Below are 20,028 nucleotides of genomic sequence, written 5' to 3'. Positions count from 1 at the left end.
GTTTAATTCACTTTTTTTTTTTTTAGAATATAGGTTTTGCTAATGAAACATGACTACATTAACTTTGTCTGGACCAAAACAAAGAAATTCCAAATGGTTCTCATGATGTGAACTTACTACATTTCTACAGTTTTTTTTTTTTAAGGTCTTTCAAGTACTACAGAGCCAAAAACCCATTCATATTATTAGTCATAAACAGCTTAAGCCAGGGAGGTCAAACAGGGCCAACTCATAATCCCTTCAACACAAAACTCTACCTGAAATATGCTAATCAACACAAACTTGACAGTTCCATTTGTGGAATTGGCATTTTTGTGTTAATTACCAGATTCTCACATTAAGAAATCTTGTTTGGAGGGATTGGGGGTTTGCTCTGTTGATATGATCAACAACCTGATCTCCACATCGAGCTGTTTATAATATAATAATATGATGAACCTGAAGAAGAAATTTACTCTATGAGGTACAATGATAACATAACTTGAAAAGACGTTAATTGTCATTATGTGTGTTTTGTCTGGCAACTACTGAAATGTAATTTCTGTATTAAACTAGAACATTGTCTTTGTACTTGCTGTGAAGCTTTGAATGTCTTATTTTATGAAAATAACATGGGCCTACTAAATATAAAAATAATGCTACTGATTTATATGTTGTCAGTTTTTGTCAACTCTGTTTTGAAGGTACATCACTGTGGATTTTAATTTGTCACATAATTTCCATGTAAACTTTTTAAATTACATTTATTTGATTAGAAAATCTTCTCTTCATTAAAGACAATTTCGTTTTCAATTTCTGATGACCTTATGTTATTTTTTCTATTCAAATGTACACAGATATGAAAATAAAATTACATAAATGTTGTCTTTAGGAAGCATTTCTCTTAACATGACTGTGGCCAGTCAGTCTGGCATAATTTTGGTTCCTAAAGAAGGGTCTGGAGGGGTCCTGATATGGAGGTTGGGGCCACATTGTGGGGAAAAAAAAAATCTGAATTCTGAGCATCTTTTATTCTTTAAGTCAAAAATTGTCTCATTATTCAGACTTTTGCCTAAATTAAATAGTGGCACATATGGTACAGTATCTTTAAAGAATGTGGAAATATTTTTTTTAAGTTGAGAAAGTTTTGGAAAATAACTTAGTATCTCAACATAATGAGAAGCTTTCTGTAAAATAATGATTTAGTATGTCAAAATAATGACTTAGTATTTCAAAATAATGACTTCATATCTCAAAATAACAAGTTAGTATTTAAAAATAAAGAGTCAGGAACTCAAAATACTGTGTTGAGCTAGTGACTCAGAAGTATGAGTCATTCTGAGAAAAAGTCTCATTATTTTGAGATACCAAGTAATCATTTTCAGAAGGTTTCTCATTATTCAGAGATATCCAGTCATAATTTTGAGATACGGGATCTTTTTCATCAGATTTGCAAAAATTGACTTCCACAGTAACCATAGAAGTCACATTAATTTAAAAACAGGGTTTTCATCTAAGAGGTCCGGTGTTGATTTTAGACACCGGAAACGAGGGATGCTAACAGAACTAACCTGGCAACCCCGGCTGCCGGTCTGCTCAGTAGTTATTGAGAGGAAGATGGTGGACTTGGCGACAGCAGCGTGCTTAAAACTCCGTCCTAAACACTTTGGAAAATACTTACTATCTCAACCCGGTATTAGATATAGATTACCTGGGGACAATCACAGATAATACATAGTGAAAACCGTTGAGGAAAGTGACTTTTTCGCCACCGGACAGCTCTGTATTCTAATTCTGAAGAAGAAAGCGGGGAGTTGCGGGGAGAGCGTGCTAGTGGTTGTACAGGACGCTAGCCAACGTTAGCCAAAGTGTCAACAAAAGTGTGAAAGAAGGTGGAACCGTGGGAGCTTTTTTTTTACCCAGCTGTCGATAAGAACCACCGAGACCATCCAACCCTGAGCTGCTGCTGCCTTCACACCAACTGTCAAATCTGTAAGCAGCGGAGTTGACAGTTGGACTGAAAGTAGGCTAACTTCAGCTAGCTAACGTCAGCTAGCTTTGTTGTGAACTGTGGATCAAAGCGCTACTCAAAATGCCACGGAGTAAAAAGGGGAAACGTGGCTCCAGCAAGCCGGGTAAGTGACTGTAGCGGCCATGCTAACTCAACACACAGCCTCGGGCAGGAAAACAGCAGTAACGCTATGACAGTTTGGATGAAAGTGTTAATGAACGCTGTACAGCTTGATAACCACACCTTAATGAACGTAAAGCCGGACTAGCTTTAGCAGTTTGAGTACCTATTCCATATGGTATGAATGACGGCTTGTTGGTCCTCCGACTTCAGCTATCTGACATGGAAATTGACAGCCATGTGGGTTATAATTAGTGCTGCAGCTTAGTGTAGTCTGCATACGTGTGTTTTGGACCTTTTATATTGAAGCCATTCGCTTTAAAGAGCTTATATACTTGTGGAATCTTCGAAGAAAGTGTGATCCATCTTATGGTTAACTGAAGATCCCTGCAATCTTGTAGGGTTAAAGTTAACTGCATGTTATTTTTAGCAGCAGTCTTATACCACTTAAAACAGGTAAATGCAGACTGTTGAAGAAGAGCAACCCGTGCAACAGGGTCCCTTGGTTCATTTACATATGAATTGAGTTCAGTTGCTGCTTTGGGAGTTACAGCTACACGTTTTTATCAACGTACAGTAGTGGTGCGGAGCATGCATGTGCTCGTGTTACAGCCCTGTCACGTTTATGGTGTGACGTTGCCCGGGAAGCACACACGTGCCAGCGCCTAAATGCACACAGACACATTTTCATGGAGGCTATATTTCTGCTGAAGGTTAAAAGGAGAGTGTGGGGCAGTGAAATAAAGAAACGGTATTTCCATTATATCTGCACAACCACGTCACTTATAACTTGCTTAAATTTAAAGGGACAGTTCACAAAATCAAAAATACATATTTTCCCTCTTATTTCTACAGCTATTTATCCATCTAAAACTGTTTTGGTGTCAGCTACCAAGTTTTGGAGCAACAGGTTGGTGATATTTCTGCTTTCTCTTGAATATAATGGAACTCTGCTTGTGATGCTCAAAGCACCAAAAAAAATAAATAAATAAATAAAAAAAATAAAAACATTTAACAGCATCGGCTGTTTCCAGAAATCATGACTTAGTTACTCAACATAATCCACAGTCCTTGTTGTGAGTGGTTTCATGTAGGAACTGTTTTCCATTTACCAAACTACACCCGTGCATGAACTGTATCAATACACAGAAAGAGGCATGCATCCATCCGGATGAGAGTAAAGGTTTGCCATTTTGTATCGTTAACAACAGTATTGTCTTTATTTTATGATAAAACATTAATATAATAATGGAAATATGACAACTTCTTGACATAATGGCATACTACTGTCACACACAGCAACAATACGCATGGCTTAAAGTGAAATTAACATTACTATAAGCTCTACGGTGGAGGTGGTAGTTCCAAAAAAAATGTAGTGATACTAGTTGGGAAGTGGTTTGGTTATAAAAGATCCAGTGTACAATAAAACCGCAAAAGAGGTCAGTACACCAAACTAATTTCACTACCTCAAGCAGACTAGATCTTGTGCCATTGTGAGTTCTAACTCAGAAATATTTTTTAGTATTTTGTCATATCGTCAAGAAATGAAGAAAATAGTAGAAATATAGAATGAGGTTTCTGCATGAAACTGGTCACAACAAGGTCTGTGGATTATCTTGAATATCTGGTTCATGATTTCTGGATGAAGACATTGCTGTCACTCCTATTTAATTCCATTAGCTATATTCGAGAGAAGACAGACATGTCTGTGGCTGATATCTCCAAAACTTGGCAACTCCACCAAAACAATCTGGATGGCAAAATTGCACTTCAGGCCAGATGAAAAATATGTTTCTAATTTTTCAGTGAACTGTCCCTTTAAGGCTTCAGAGTTGTTCAGTGTTGTAAATTGTGCATCAGTATTTTGCAATGAAAAGTTCCAGGAATGGGGAAAATGGTGATCATTTCTGATGTTTTCTTTTCCATCATGGTCATTCCTGCATTTTACCTATTCATTCATTCATGCATCCCTCCGCCATTCTTCTTCCGCTCTACACACCCTATATTTCATCCATTCATTCATCCATTCATTCCCCCGTTCATACGTCATCTCCAGGCTCTCTTCGTCAGGAGGTTCTTCAGCTGCAGCTGTCGGCTAAAGCCTCACTGAAAGGTAACTCCTCTGACCCTTGAACCCCGACCTCAGCTTCATATCCTGCTCAAGGCTCGTCCAGAAGCTCTTGAATCCACTGCAGTGCATGAAGTAAACCCAGCAGCAGCCATGTTAAACTCACTGTTTTTTTTGTTTTTTTTTTAACCTCCAGCTGGACTGAAAAGTTTTAACTCTCCCCTCCCTCAGATAGCACCTGCCCAGGCTGCATACTGTACTGACTGACTGGCTGACTTTACCACAGCCATTTGTGCATGTCACGCTTGAACACCATGAATTAATGCTCCACCTTCATAGCTGTTTTAAAGATAACCAACACAGGGCTATATAAGGAAGCACATCTACATTTGACCTTCTCATCCACCCCTTTTCACTAACAAAAGGCCACTAATATCAAGTGTTGCTTCTTCACATCTATTTTGTGCTCTCACCATGGTATTAATTTGGTTGAAATCTCTCCAGCCATCCAACCTCATTTTCTTACCTGCCCTGAAACCGGAAAAGTTTGAATGCAGGCCCTCATTCCTTCCTGGAGTGACTCACTTTCTTATGTATGTAACGTCATCTCAGTGTAACTCTTGGTATCTCTCCCAGCCCTCATGGCTTTACTGCTTCCATGTTTTTATTTATTTTTGATACTTGTACAAATATAATTTCATTGACTGGATGAGTTATACCATTTTTACACCAGTATTGGTGCATATATGCAGTTTTTTTAAATGCAGCTACACCTACACCTATCAGAAGGCAATTGACCCTTTTCCCCATTGTTAGTAGACCCTTTTGCCTTTCTGTTATTTTTCCGATGTGCGCAGAAGAGTTAAGACTGCTCATGTGAGCAGGAAAGCAGAGAGAGAGAGAAGTTACTAAAGGAGAAGTAAATCTACGGTACTAAATGCCGATTGTACCCTTTCCCACTGATGACAGAAGCCAGATGTTTGTAATGTAAATTGTGCTTTAGAGCTAAAATCTGCAACTTTCCACAGTTCTCTACATACTGCTAATATGATAGAATCAGATGATGTTTCATTTGTGAAATAATAGTGATGTTACAGTTTGTCTGGTGCTCTGTCTTTGATTCTCCAGGCTAGGCCAAGGTCTGTTTAAAGGGGTAGTTCATATTATTTGAAGTGGGGTTGTATATTCGTAGTCAGTTAGTAAATGGCGGTCGACCCCCCAGTTTGGTGAAGCAACAAGGAGTACCAACACGGACGCTAAGCAATGTACTGCTGTGGACAGTATTGGGAGTAAAATACATTTTGGCCACCTAAAAAACTCAATCAATATCAGTTTAAGCATACGCTATAAAATTGTTTCACTGCTTTACCTTGTGAAACTACTGTCTGATGGCAAAGTAAAGTGGTGAAAACATTATAAATACAGTTGTAAACTTAAACTGATACTGTTTTTTTAGGTGTCTAAATTACATTTTGATGCTGACCCCAGCAGCAGTACATCGCTCAGCTGCCTTCACTGTTACTCCTGCTGCTTCCTCAAACTAGGGGTATACCAACTGCCGTCTACTGTAGATAATACATTGATGATAAATACCTCATACAACACCACTTCAAATAATTCTAACTATTCCTTTAAGGAGTTGTTGCAGTGGGGGCTGTTAACTGGATCTTTACACTCTGAAAAAAGAACTAGAGATGACAAGAATTAATCATGTCAAAATGTGAGTTATATCAGAAAAGTGCTTATAAAGAGAAGACTGGTTAATTTAGTCTCATATTTAAAGCTTGTGCTATCAGGTAATGCCAGGGGACTCAAACAGTCCCACCCCTTTAACTTGGAGCTCTGATTTGTCCATTAGCAGAGCCTCTTGTCTTCCACAGGGACTGACTGACTGACTGGAGCTGTGCGAGTGATTGCTATGTAAGCATAAAGTAGAAAATGGAGACGACACGTGAGTCGTGGCAGGGAGCTCACACTTACCATAAGAGTGCTGTGTGTGGGCAGGCCTGCGTGGGAAGGTATAGCTGTTTTTGTGTGTGTGTGTGCAGGGACTCAGAGTTCAAGGATGATAACTGGGAAATTACTGACTGATACAGGATCGCAGGGCATGTTACCTCTATTGTGAACAGTAGCTTTGTGAGCAGGAGAGCCTGCAGGCTTTTCTGTCAGAGAAATCAGAATATCACATTGCAGAAAGCAGGTTGTTAGAGCTGCATTCAGGTTTATCTTGTAACGATGAAAAGCTGTCTCTCGTATGACGTAATCCCTCAGTTGAATGAATAAATTTGTTTAACCTGTAAAACACCAGAGTCCCTGAATTTCATGTAAACAGACAACAGCATATCATCCTCCCAATTTATTTTTAGGAAATTGAATAGATAATCAGATTTTGAATGTTTTCTCTGCTTGTTAGGCTGCACAATCACTGTTTACTTCAACTACAACTAAAACATAGTTGAGGATGTAATATAGATATAAGATGCTATGTGTCAAAATATCTACTAGTGTTTGTTTAGCCATATTAATGAAATTTAAGTTTTATTAATGAAATTCCAAAATGTTTTTTTAAGGAAATTCTTAAATTTTTCAACTTGTGTATTGGAAACAATCTGGATATGATGTGTATCACAATATTGCAATACTGTAGACAAGGTTATATATAGCTGTTTCTTAAATCAAATTTTAAGAAAACTGACATAGTATAAATAACACACCACCATGCATAACATCTGAGCTAAAAGTTTAGTTTTTTATGTAATAAGAACAGGGAAGATGGATAATAACACTTCTATCTAGCAGGCGGTGGTTTAAACACAAAACAAAATTAAACACTGCTGTGGACCTTTTGATGTATCACAATATCACCATTAATCGATACACAGTATCACAAAACCGAATATTACAAATTTCAAGTGTTACTATTTTCGTACAACCCTAATGACTGCAAAGTAGGGCAGAACAATTTAGCGAAAAATGATCAAAATCACCATATGGCCAAATTCAATATCCAAACTGCATCCAGATGTAAGATCCCATGCTTATTTGGACCCAAGCAAAAATGACATCATCATTTTTACATTTTTTCAGTGAAAATAATCTAAAATTGTGACTCATATTGCCATCTCAATATCTGGATATTTTACTCTGGCAAAGGGCTTTTTATCCCGCAGATGTCGGCTGTTTCCCCAGAAAGAGCAACTTTGATGATTTCCATGTAGCAATAGAGGCTTCACACTGGATTGCTGGCTCATGACTACAAGCACTTACACGCCCAGTTTTACAACTGAGTGCGTTATACAATGACATGTATGAAAAGGTAGCTATTAATAGGAGCACGGCCTGAAACTGTTGTATCATTATTATTTACAGAACAGTTTTGTCATAGAGAAATTATCCAGGTGTTATTCATTCAGCTCAACTGTGAAGTAATTCACAAGCAGCAGCCTACAGTAAGATGTACAGGGTTAAAGTCAAAGATTAGGTTTAACAAATGTTATTGCTTGTGTCACAGTTTTGCCAGGCAGTAGCAGTTTCTGAAGAATAGAGAAGAGGCTTTCAAATGACAATCTGCTGCATAGTTGTATATTTGTCAGCCACAGCAGAAAATCAGCAGCTTGTGGTTGAAGATAATTACCACCCCGGGTACTTCCAATTTTTACAGTGTAAAGAAAGGGTAGAATAGCAGATCACCGACTCTACTATTTGTTTGTCTCAAGTCAAATGGATGAACTTTAACCCAGTTGATTTACTTTACTCAATATGAGAACTCAGATACAGTCCAGGATCAAATTACTCATTTAGCTGCAACTGAATTCTTCTGTGGAATTTTCTTATTACCTGAGCACAGGTGGAAACAGCTGAATGTTATCAGAAAATGTGTTGCTAGACTTGTTATACTTATTGTACAGGTGTGGTAGGCATTGAGCTCATACCTAAAGCAAAGTGGAATGATCAGCACTTGCTCCTGTTGCAGGCAGTCTATAGTTAATAATATGAAACAGTAAATAAATGTTGTAATTGACTCACAATTAACTCACAACTTCAACTTCCATGTTGCCTTGCTGCAGCAATACCAGTGACCTCTGGGTTACCTGGACTGTCCTGGTTGACCTTAACATGAGCACATGCACACACACTCACACACACACAGTCTGACCATTCTGGATCGTACACACTGAATGAATGAATAAATGAATGGCCACTCTGGTCTGCAGTAATCCCACCAACAGTAGAAAGTCCTGAGCCAGCAGGAACCTGAGGGTTAGCTTAGCTTAGCTTGCCTGGCTCTTACCCACTGTTCTGTTCAGGCTCGGTGTAACAAACCGTTCCACACCTCCTCATACATGCAGGACAGAGCTGTGTTGAATCATTAAAAAACACTTATTACTGCCCGCTACTAATAAAAACAACAATAATTAAATAAAGACTTCTGTTTTGTGGCATTTCCTGTCTTTATTTATTAAAACAACATCTCCTGTGCGGGAGATATTGATGATCTAACATGAAAGTGTCATACTGAAGATTGTGTGTGGGTCTGAGTGTGCTGATGTGTATCTGTACATAAGAAGAACTTTGCTGGTGTACAGTTACTGACACAGAAAGACAGCTGAGCAGAGTAAGCCCACAGTCAGCTTCCCTAAACCTGCTATTAGTCACTCGCTGCTGGGGAATGGCCTCCAGCCAAATTCTGGTCAATTTTGGGATGCATCTTGTTAGTATTTTTATTTCACTTTCACATTTAGCCAGCTGTCGCATTTTATGGGGATCATAGCTGGCTCTTAAACAACACCCCAAATTTCCATAGAATTTGAGTCAGTTGTAGTTAAATTTTATATTCAGTCAGTTTTATTGGCATGACATTTCATGTGTTGCCAAAGCACAATTACAGTAACAAAGACAATTAACGATGATAATGTAAATAACAATAGTTAGAGAATAAAGGATAATTAAATAGATAAATGGAAAAAAATGCATATAAGTAAAATAAATAATTAAGTTATTATTCAATTAAATCGTGTACGACAATTAAGCACAACTGGATACCATATACTACATAATAATTGTCTTATCCCTGCAGGAATATCCCTATAGGGACAAAATGACCAGTAATAACTTTAATAACCTCTTCGTCTAATAACGAGAACAAACAAGCAAACAAATGGAGACTAGTATAGGTTGAATTCGGCATAATTTATGTTTATAATATAATATATATAATATATTTTTATAAAAATATATTATATCTAGGTTATATCTGTGTTCCACTAGTTGTGTCTTTTCTTGTGGCAGGAAGTGACACATTTGGCAGCAAACACTGCACATTTAGAAATCACTCCTCTTTAACATGTTTATATTTTTTTGACATTGTGTTAAGTGTTTCTACACCTTCTTTATTACAGTGAGCACACAGTCTGTCTTCTCTGGGCAGACAGGTCTGCTTGTGACTAGGGCTGTAACTAATGGTCATTTTCATAGTTGATTAATAAGTTAATTATTTTCTTGAATAATCAATTGATTGTTTTTTGCCTATAAAATACCAGAAAATGAACAAAAATGTTGATCACTGTTTCCTAAAGCCTAAGATGACCTGCTCAAATATTTTGTTTTGTCTACAACCCAAAGATAATCACTTTACTGTCATAGGGGAGTAAAGAAGGTAGAAAAAAAACATTACTTTTAAGAAGCTGGAATCCGAGAGTTTGATCATTTTTTTCTTAAAAATAAAATGATTGAAACTGTTAAATTGATTGTCAGAATAGATGGTGATTAATTTAATAATAGATAAATCATTGTAGCTCTACTTGTATCTTCCCTTCTCTATTGCCAGACTGTGGTCTCAAAGTTGAGTCTCTTTTATTCACCAAAAACTGACCAACTGAGCAAGCTTTTGAAAAGGTATTTTGTTCACTCCCATGTATTGTAGCCTGCAGGAAAAGACAGTATCTCTACTGTATCTCTACTAGGCAACATTTTGGAGGGAGGATGTAGCTATTGTTGCCCAACAACATTGTGCCTCATAGTTTGGAAACTTTTGTCCAAATGTTGCTCATTATTTCCTGCTTGTAAAAGCTTTTTTTGTACTCTGTCACTGCCCAAACAACTGTTGTGAGCTTGTCAGTCCTCACCATACCTGTCATGATCAAGATTCTCAGCATTGTCTAGATCTGATAATTTTAATTCACCTTCACCCAGCAACATTCAAGCAGCAGGACATGGCTGCCACTCAAAACAGCACTCAGACTTGTATTTATTAACTCATATTATAATTTACTTCCTTTGTCATAACCCATATCTTCAAAGGTTATGTGTTAACTGAGATTCCAAGTGTGAGTTTTGTTATTCATGCAAATGTAAACCACATATCCATTCTTCCTCCATCAATCTTCCCTCGTCTCATTGTTCAAACATCTGTCTTTCTAGGTATGAAGAATGGGGTGAAGGGAGAGTCAGGTGCCAGTGACGATGAGTTGATGTCTGATGTTCTCAGTCACTACAGCAGTGCCAGTGAGAGCGCCTCTGTGGTGGAAGAGGGCACAGGTTCGTAAATGCAGATAATGCATACACATGCTCTTTAGAATCGTGTGTGTTTTGGATAATAGCCAAGGTCCTGCTGACATACACTAAAGGAAATAAACACAGCCAATATTTAATACTGCATTTTGATTCCTGTAACAACTTCTTCTGTGTTGTGACAGTGAAACCCATTAAACTTTCATGCAAATAATGAAATTCTGTGTGTGCATTGACTGTTCAAACACAGGAGGGGAGCAGGTGGATGAGCAGACTGCACAAGAGGAAACAGAAGACAAACTCAAACAGTGTATAGACAACTTGATGGATAAGAGGTGAGGTTAATAGTATAGCAGTAGTGTAGTAGATATTGCAGGAAGTGATGTTACTAAAAATTCTGTTGTCTGTGCATCTTTTTCTCAGCGCTAAGACACGTCTAGCAGGTCTCGAGTCCTTGCGACAAGCCTTTTCCTCCAGAGTGCTGTATGACTTCCTGATAGAGAGACGCCTCACTGTCAGTGACTGCTTGGAAAGGTGCCTTAAAAAGGGTAAGATGAGACAAATATTCCATTGTTTGTTAATGTACAAGAAGCTGTTTTTTTTTCACTGTTGTAAAGATCTTGATCTGGCTTGCATGTTGATTTGTTTTGGAAGCAAATTTTCTTTTTTAAACACAGCTTTTTGCAGGAGGCATAATAATGAGGTAATTTATGTATTTGCGGCTATGTAAAATTAATAACTGATATGACGACAGCGAAACAAACTTTGTTTTAACCATTTATTCACCTAGGTTACAACTAATAGATTATGTTGCTGGAAAACAGTAATTTTGTTGAGATAACAAAAGTTATTAACATTCCCCAGTCATGTTACATCTTTATAATAATAAGGCAACAACACTGGCTAAGGTACTACTCACTGTGAAATGAAAATTTAAACATAGGCTGATCTGATTTTGAGAAGAATCTGACCTGGTGGCAGGTATTAAGAATAACTATATAGATATAGTTAGATATGTTATAACTGGTGGTCTTGTTTGCTTATGTAGGTCATTTAGAGGCATCAGTATCATCAGTAATTGGGACTGTTTCATAACCAGTAAAAAACTCCTTGTAGTAGGTTTAGGTACAGCGCTTAACAAATTTATTAGACCACTTGTCATAAAAACGAGAAAACATATATATTTTAGAAATCTTTCAAAAACTTGTTTAAAACTAAAAATGTTATTGTTATTTATTTGGCAAATAACAAACTGAAACAGCCAAATAGTCTTTTTTCACACATAATCAAAAAACTTAATGATTGGTATGGCCTTGATAACATCTTGCATTCTTGCTGACATTGTTTTTATGTACTTTTATGTACTTTATGTGCTTTAGATGAAACTTTTGTGCAATCAATCTTTGAACCTACTAAATCACAAATTTGTTCAGTAGGATTCAAATCCAGACTTGGCCGGTCCATCAGTTCCAGTACTCCAGATTTCTTTTTCTTGGTCTCTGCACAGCTTTGAAGTTTGCTTGTGGTCATTGTCTTGTTGGTATATGAACCCACAACCAATCAGATTCAGTCCAGAAGACATTCCATGATGCACTAAGATGTTGTAGTAGATGTTCTTGTTCATGATACAGTCGATTTTCACTAATAGAACCCCATACCATAATGGAATCTCCACCGTGTTTCACTGTGGGAGCAATGCATCTGAAATCAAAATGTTCTCCAGCTTTTCTGCAGCATAAACACGACGATGCTGACCGAAGAGTTCAAATTTAGACTTAGCAGCTAGTCTTCCCTTTAAGCCTTGTTCCGTCAGTCGTCTGCTTGTGGTCATTCTGGAGAATTTCTTACTCTGATCTAGAAGCATTTATCTCTGCCTGAAGATCAGCAGTGGTTTTCCTTCTGACTCAGTACTTAAAATCTTGAGGTGTCTGACATCTGCTTCAGTTAATTTTCGTTTCCTGCCTCTTCCTTTGCGCATTTTGCAAGTACCTTCTTGGCAATTGACTTCAAAGCAGACTTGACCACACTGTGAGACACTTTGTCTTCCCCTTTTTGTCTCAGAGACCATCCAGCATCATGAAGTGCTTTAATGCGGACTCTTTTGTAGACTCCATTTTGAACAGGAATGAGGAATTTCAAACTGAATTCACCTTTTTATATCCAAATTTGAGCCGACTCACTGGGCTTCTCTGAGAAGTCAGAAATTAATCAAGCATAACATTCAACCACTAAAACTTATTTTTTTGCTCAGGAATAACTATAATTTGACATCTTAATCAAGAAATAATAGTGTGCTGTGCTATTTTTTCTGTTTTTTTGTAAAACAGTAAATTTGAAAATTCATGGATAACAATAATAATTATATTTTAGCTTTGAAAATATAATTTAGGTTAAAGAGCTTCTACATATTGGCGTATTAACCATTACAGAAACATAAAAAATGATTTTGGTAATGACCAGTGCTGTTAACTTAGGGCAGCTGTGGGATAAACCATACATTGGGAGGTGGTGTAATAAATTTGTTAAGCACTGTATATTTCTGAGGGGCTTTCTTTAGACTTCCCAAAAACATATGTAGATTTTGTAAGTTTTGTCTTCCCTTAAGTGCTGGTGCAGAAAGTGTGTAATCCTGTTTCTCTGTAATTCCTGTTTTTCTGATCCACCCGGATCAGAAAAACAGTCAAAATCAACTGCAGTTGTTGATGAACAAAAAAAAAAAAAAAAAAAGAAGTAACTTTCTGTTCCCTCCAGGCAGCGGGGAGGAGCAGGCAGCAGCAGCCACAGTGTTCGCCCTGCTGTGTATCCAGCTTGGGGGTGGAGACGAAGCAGAGGAGGGCTTCAAGATGCTTCGCCCCATCCTCACCGCCATTCTGATCGACAGCAGTGCCAGCATAACAGCCCGCCAGAGTGTGAGTAATCACATAAACCTTCTGATATCTGAAACACTTTGGATATGGAATTATCTTAAACACACAGGAACTCCTGGAGAAAAAGGGCAGGAAATGAATCGAGAAATGCACATCAGTTCATACATAAGCATGTGTGAATATTGGATCAGAAATTGGTCGAACGGACTGCAACTTAAAACTCAGTCAGAAATATGACAGTAATAGTTGCAGGACAACAATAACGAATCCAAAACCATCTGGTTCAGCTAAGAGTTCATTGAGTGCATTTTGTTCACTCAGTTGGCCTCAGACTCACCTCTATTGTTGTCTAATAGTCCAATGAGTCATCGCTCAGACATTCAGTTGACAATATTAAAGGAAAACTCCACTTAAAAATACGTCACATTCTCTGGTTGTGATTTTAAGCAAAAGCCATTTTAAAGTGGACTGTCTGCTTAAGGAGCATTTCTCAGCCTGCCAAGATTTTAGCTTTTATGTTTTTCTTCACGCACTAGTCAACTGCCATTTTCTGCACACAGTGTTCAATGTGGAAAAAAAACATAAAACATAAAACACAAGTCTTTAGAGGACTCTTCTACAGTGTGACATTAACAACAGGCATTTTGGATTCTAAGGGTTGGAAACTCTGTCTAGAGAAACAGTTGGACTGAGAGATATGCCTAGAAATACACATTATACAGGCATTTTCCAGTTTTCCTTTTTTGTCCCAACAGTTGCCCAGCTGTTGTCAAACTCAGGCTCTTTACCACGTAGGAGTCTTTCTGACCTCAAAACATTAACAAACAATTCTAAGGTCGGCTAGGTTATTTTAAAAAAATAAACAAATGAAACATTAGTACAATGGTCATATGTGTTTTAAGCCAGATGATGCATCAGAGAGTGAGGAAGGAAGTTGGCGAATCTGATTAAATAAACATGAATATAAATTGAATTAATTAACTCATCTTTGAACATGATTTCTGCTTGAGTCGTGTCAGATAGATTTTCTTTGGCAGCATGGTTCTTTAAGAGGACTTCCATGATCCCACGCTACTTCACAACATCATCAAAGTCTGTCTTTGCTATTGTTTTGATTGATTGAGACCCCTATTGGCAGAAATGACATACTGTGCATTTGAATAATTGGTTATTTGACTTTTCTTGCATGTCTCCATCAGTGTGCCAGAGCTTTGGGGATGTGCTGTTATGTCTCTGCTGCTGAAGAGGGAGAGGTGAGAACAACTTGCTCTCAGTGGCTGATTTCCATCATGACACTCAAGACTGTTGACTGTTAGTAGTTCAAAGGTTTCAGTTGACCTTTTGTTACCTCCACACCTGATGTATAAACTAAACTATATCAAGGAACAAAAGGCTTCAAAAAATTTCCCAGAAAAAATCTAAAATGTGAAGCTCTAGCATGTGTTGGTATCTGGGATATTACATAATGCCATGGCAACAGCTTAACAATAGTTGTATTTACCATCAACAGTTTGTCCCTCTCATCCCTCATTACATTTTCTCTCTTTTTCCTCTTAATGTCACCACTGACATCTCAGGACTTGATCAAATCGTTGGCCCTTTTGGAGAACGTGTTCATGTCTTCCTACCCAAACAGAGAGGGAACGCTGCCCACACCCAAACCCGGCAGCTCAGGCCTCCACACTGCTGCCCTGCAGGCCTGGTCACTGCTGGTCACCCTCTGTCCTGCTTCTAGACTGACTGTGCTGCTTGACCTGTGAGTTAACAAACTTTGTGTTAGAAATAAAAATCTGACTCAGTGTGGAAGAGTCTTCATAGTAATATTTTGTGATGGTTTTATGATTCATTTAATTTAATTTCTAAACAGTTTAGTTTTGTTAAGCCTGATGTGCTATATTTTAATAAATCATGTTGCCAAAGTGAAAGTCATCAACAGTATAACCAACAGTGATTGTCTACCTCTGTTGCCCTCCTTGTAGTCACCTTCCCAAACTGCAGGCGTGTCTGCAGAGTAGTGATGTCAACTACAGGATCGCAGTTGGAGAGACCATTGCCCTGCTGGTGGAGCTTGGACGAGATATAGACGAGGTAAACACACACAAGGAAAAAAAGTGAAGCTTTTGGAGTAGGCACATTTAAAAGCTATGTTTACTTCTTTTACCATTACATGCATATCTCCAGTTTAAGGGTTTTTCTGGTTTTAATGCTCTATGTCTGCTACAATTATGTCTCTGCTGTGTGCAGGACTTCGAGGTGGAGGACGGTGAAAGTCTGTGTCAGTGCCTGAAGAGTTTAGCCACAGACGGCAACAAGCACAGAGCTAAGAACGACAGGCGAAAACAGCGCTCCATTTTCAGAGAGGTGCTACATTACATAGAGGTATGTTTTGAAACACCAGCCATAGTTGTTATTAATGATTTCGGGACCACTTCAAAATAAGACTACCCTTATAAATGATTTAGAAACCGTTTGAAATTACATTATTAATTAGGTTGCAAACGGTTTATAAATCACGAATAAGTTGTTACAACACATCAGATAAAGAGGGAAACAGTGACCTGTTGCTTGCCAAATAGTGAGCCACATTTATCTTGGCTTTTTTTGTTTACTTAGTTTGCTTGTTTTCTTCATCAGCAGCCTTTATACCTGTCAGCTTCAGATATTTGATAATAGGTTACTACTATTTAACCACCGTCAACATATCTTAATAGTCACAAAGCTTCATTTAGCATATCAAATTAACATATTAATAAGCCAATTCATACACTAAGACTTTAGCAATATTGTTTACCTTGACATTTTAAGTGTGTGTCATTTTACACTTTACAATAAGCCTCCTTTTGTCAGTTATAAATGGTAGTACCTCACTGGTAAGAGTAATTGGTAGTAAGCAGTAACTGTGTCTTGTCAAATAGTGAGTCCACATCAATGTATGAAAACTCTATTATAACAACCTAATTAATAGCTTGATTATAAACCATTTATAAAGCAGCTATATATATTGTAAAGTGGTACTTTGATTTTTCTCCTTTGTTAATAATTCAGTCACTGAAGAACTGGTCTAATTTCTGAGTTGTCACACCTGCCCTGATTTTTATTGAAGGGTATATTCTTGTTTCCACATCTCTTGTTTTGACTTTGCCACGTTCAGAACGATGACTTCACAGAGGAGACGATCAGGTTTGGAGTGGAGAGCGTTTACATCGACAGCTGGATGAGGAGAAGAATCTATGATGCCTTCAAAGAGATCCTGGAGTCTGGAGTCCGACACCATCTACAGGTTAGGAAACTAACCTAGTCTAAACTAGTCTCCTTCAAAAAGAAGTTGTCATTTGACGGCCTTGTTCGCAGCCCGCTAATTTTCTGTCACTTACACCTTCAAACCTTCCAACCTGTACGCATTTTGTGTAGCAGGTACACAGTATTACTCCATTACATACTACAAGTAAAAGTCCTGCATGCAAAATCTTACTTATAGCTACTACAAGGAATATTGTACTGTGTTTTAGAGGCCACTGTGGACAAAAGTGGCAGTGTTTGCAGATTCATGTAAAGTCTAGATTCTTAAGTGGTTCCAGTAGCCTTTACTGCAGAAATGAAGTAGTTTTAGGAGGCCACAGGAAAAATGTGTATTTTCGATGATTATATTTGATTTCTTCATAGTCAATTTATGCTGAACAACTTGATGATATGGTAGCAAGTAATCACACATTTACACTACTGTGGTACTCAGAATATTTTCCCAAGGTTAGCAGGTCAGCACCTGGTCAACAGTGTCATGTGGTTGCTTTTGTGCCACGTATTTTTCGTGTTACTTGTGTAGGGTGATACTAGTTGTTGTCTTCTGCTCTGGCATGGACATCAATACACAAACACCCAAAACTGTGTAGGAATCCTGGTATTTCCCTGTAGGGCCAATTTCAGCAGCAGGCAAATGTAATACACACAATGAACACACCTACACATGCACCACATACTGTAGTGTGAGTGAATCCCGCTGCCCTGCAGTTAGATTCATTGTGTATAAATGAGCTGAACAGTAATGCACAAATGCTCTAAAATGAGACATCAACTGTTTTGACAAAGTGGCACTTACACTGCAAAATGTAACCAATAATGCTAATTTTGGTGCGTATTTTTGATTTCTTTTTTTTGGCGCAGTTCAACCCACTACTGAGAGACATCTTTGGCCTCGGCCCCCCCCTCATCCTGGACGCTACCGTCAGAGGCAACAAGATCTCTCGGTTTGAGAAGGTAACGGCACCTCTTCTGTCCTTCAGCTGCGACAGTTAGTCAAATAATTGATTAGGGGATCAAAAGAAAATTAGTTGCCAACTATTTTGATATCTTTCTATTAAACATTTCAGTCATTTTTGAAGCAAAATGTCAAACGTTTGCTGGTTTCAGCTATTTTCTTTGTTATTTGATAGTAAATTAGTTTTGGTGCTTTGGTTGGACAATTGGCAATTGAAGATGTAACTTTGGCACATCATGATGAGCATTTTACAATGTTCTGTCAGTTTATCAGCTAAATGACTAAACCTAAACATAATCGGGAGTTGCAGCCTTAGAGTGCGATTGGATATTTCAGGATTCCTCTCCCTGTCTTGTATGTGTGCTGCGTCCTTGTGAGCTGCTCCAACAGTGGAAATTCATCTACAAATGCCACAAAATAAAAGTCATGTGATGTTTGTGTGATTATAGCCTGAAAAGTATAAATATTGTTGCACTCATCTCTATGTCTTTATTCCTTCGACAGCATCTTTTCAACTCGGCTGCCTTCAAGGCCAGGACTAAACAGAGGAGCAAAGTCAGGGACAAACGTGCAGACGTCATGTGAGAGAAGGACGAGGACCGAGTGAATGGATGACTATGCGAGGAACTCCCTGGGCTGTATTGAGACCGATACAAAAAGATGCCTTCAGCTTTCAGACACACAAAGACTCAACAAACTCTAAACAGGGCTTTTTTTCCACTTGTGCTCTTCACCTGCAAATTAATTCTCCAAAATTCAAGACGGCCAACATGTATTCTTAGCTCCTACAGACAATAGCAGTCTGGCTAAGGAGCTATTTTACTACTCCTTCTGGCAAGCGTGTGCTTTTCACTTGGACACCAACTGTAAAACGACGCTAAACTTCTTTCGTGTGGGATTGAAGCAACTTCACTACACGGGAGAGTAAATTTTCTGTTCACACGAGAAATCAAGAAGGACTTTTATTCATTTTATCGGTAAAAATAGAGAATGTAAAGTATTATTTTTAAAGTTTTATGGTACATTTGAGATCTGTAGAAGCCTTCCATGTTACACTCACTGAAAAAGCCTCTTTGGTGCTGATGGGTCAGCTTGAACAGCTGCTCTGTGGCTTGACAGTTAAGTCAAGTCTTTTTAATCCAAATTTTTAGGACATAGCCAGTCCTGCTTAATCTCTGATCCTTAATGTTCAAGCATCCACTTCTGTAACAAAAAGCAAAAAAGAGCCACGTAAGTATTCTGGACAAACTCTCCTCTCCTCTGGGCCGATGATTCCTCCTTCCTCCCCTCTGTCATCCTGCGTTTATCCACGCAGAGTGACTCCTTCAGCTGCCAAACCATAAAACTGACATTACAAAACAATGCATCCTAACAGAATATGTGTGGTGTTTTGCTTGAGAGTGTGTTTTATTTTAAATTTTATTTAACATCATGAAATAAAACACAAAACCATATAAATAAACAAGAAGATGCCTAATTAAAATATGAAATCAAAGAGTTAATATTGTCATCTTTATATTAATATTTTTTGAGAGGAAAAATACGCTTTAACCATTTTTGGTGGATAATTGTATTTTACTTTGTAATTTATTAAAACAGCAGCAGTACTGTGTGATTTTTAAGAAGTTTTAAAATGCTAAGAGCTGTTTACAGATACAATTGTGGGATGACAAGAAGAATTTCTAGTTTTTTTTTTTTTCATGTATATTTTTAATGCGGGTTGGTGGGTCATACAGTCTATCCATGTATTGCAGATAGACTGGATATAGGGATTTATGATAAGATGTGTACTTGAATCATTAGATGCATTTCGATGATTGATGGAGCAGTAAACACACAGCTCACTAACCAGAGCTGCTGATCAGAAGAGTTTGGTGCTGGTTGTGCAGGTTAGCATCTAAAATTCAGTGTTCTCCTGATTGTGGCAGCAACATCAACATTTTATAAGTGTTTTCGATTATATTGAATGTTAAAAGCACACTTAACGGCTGCCTTTAAATTTCAGTAACTCCCCATCACCTTACAGTTCCCTTTGGCCTCCCATATTCAGCCTAACCAAACTGTCCCATCAGTGGTTCTGGTGTTGAAACATATGGACAGAAGATGGATCAAATGAAATAAAGAATATATGAGCACTTTCTTTCTCTCTTTTGTAGTCCCAGAATGTTCTTAAATGAGATGTACTTGATTCTGTCCTTGAAAGAGTAAATTTTGG

General features: G+C 37.9%; 1 protein-coding gene across 2 annotated transcripts; it reads left to right on the top strand.

The window, feature by feature from the left end:
• Positions 1–1,564: 1,564 nt before the first annotated feature.
• Positions 1,565–19,948, top strand: ifrd2 (interferon-related developmental regulator 2). Of its 2 annotated transcripts, XM_084721573.1 has the most exons (13): positions 1,565–2,114; positions 4,170–4,226; positions 10,602–10,718; positions 10,942–11,026; positions 11,115–11,239; positions 13,443–13,600; positions 14,758–14,811; positions 15,136–15,314; positions 15,538–15,646; positions 15,803–15,937; positions 16,710–16,838; positions 17,720–17,812; positions 18,318–19,948. In XM_084721573.1, the coding sequence occupies exons 1-13, from the start codon at positions 2,072–2,074 to the stop codon at positions 18,396–18,398; spliced, it is 1,365 nt and encodes a 454-aa protein (XP_084577699.1). In that variant the 5' UTR covers positions 1,565–2,071; the 3' UTR covers positions 18,399–19,948. The 2 variants fall into 2 exon arrangements, with proteins under 2 accessions (XP_084577699.1, XP_084577700.1); XM_084721574.1 differs by lacking the exon at positions 4,170–4,226.
• Positions 19,949–20,028: the final 80 nt, after the last annotated feature.

Source organism: Lutjanus erythropterus, chromosome 6 (genome assembly GCF_056507025.1).
Source record: "Lutjanus erythropterus isolate fLutEry1 chromosome 6, fLutEry1.hap2, whole genome shotgun sequence".
In the NCBI taxonomy this organism is placed as follows: domain Eukaryota; kingdom Metazoa; phylum Chordata; class Actinopteri; order Lutjaniformes; family Lutjanidae; genus Lutjanus; species Lutjanus erythropterus.
Note: the sequence above shows the minus strand (reverse complement) of the source record. Positions and strands in the feature narration are given on the sequence as shown.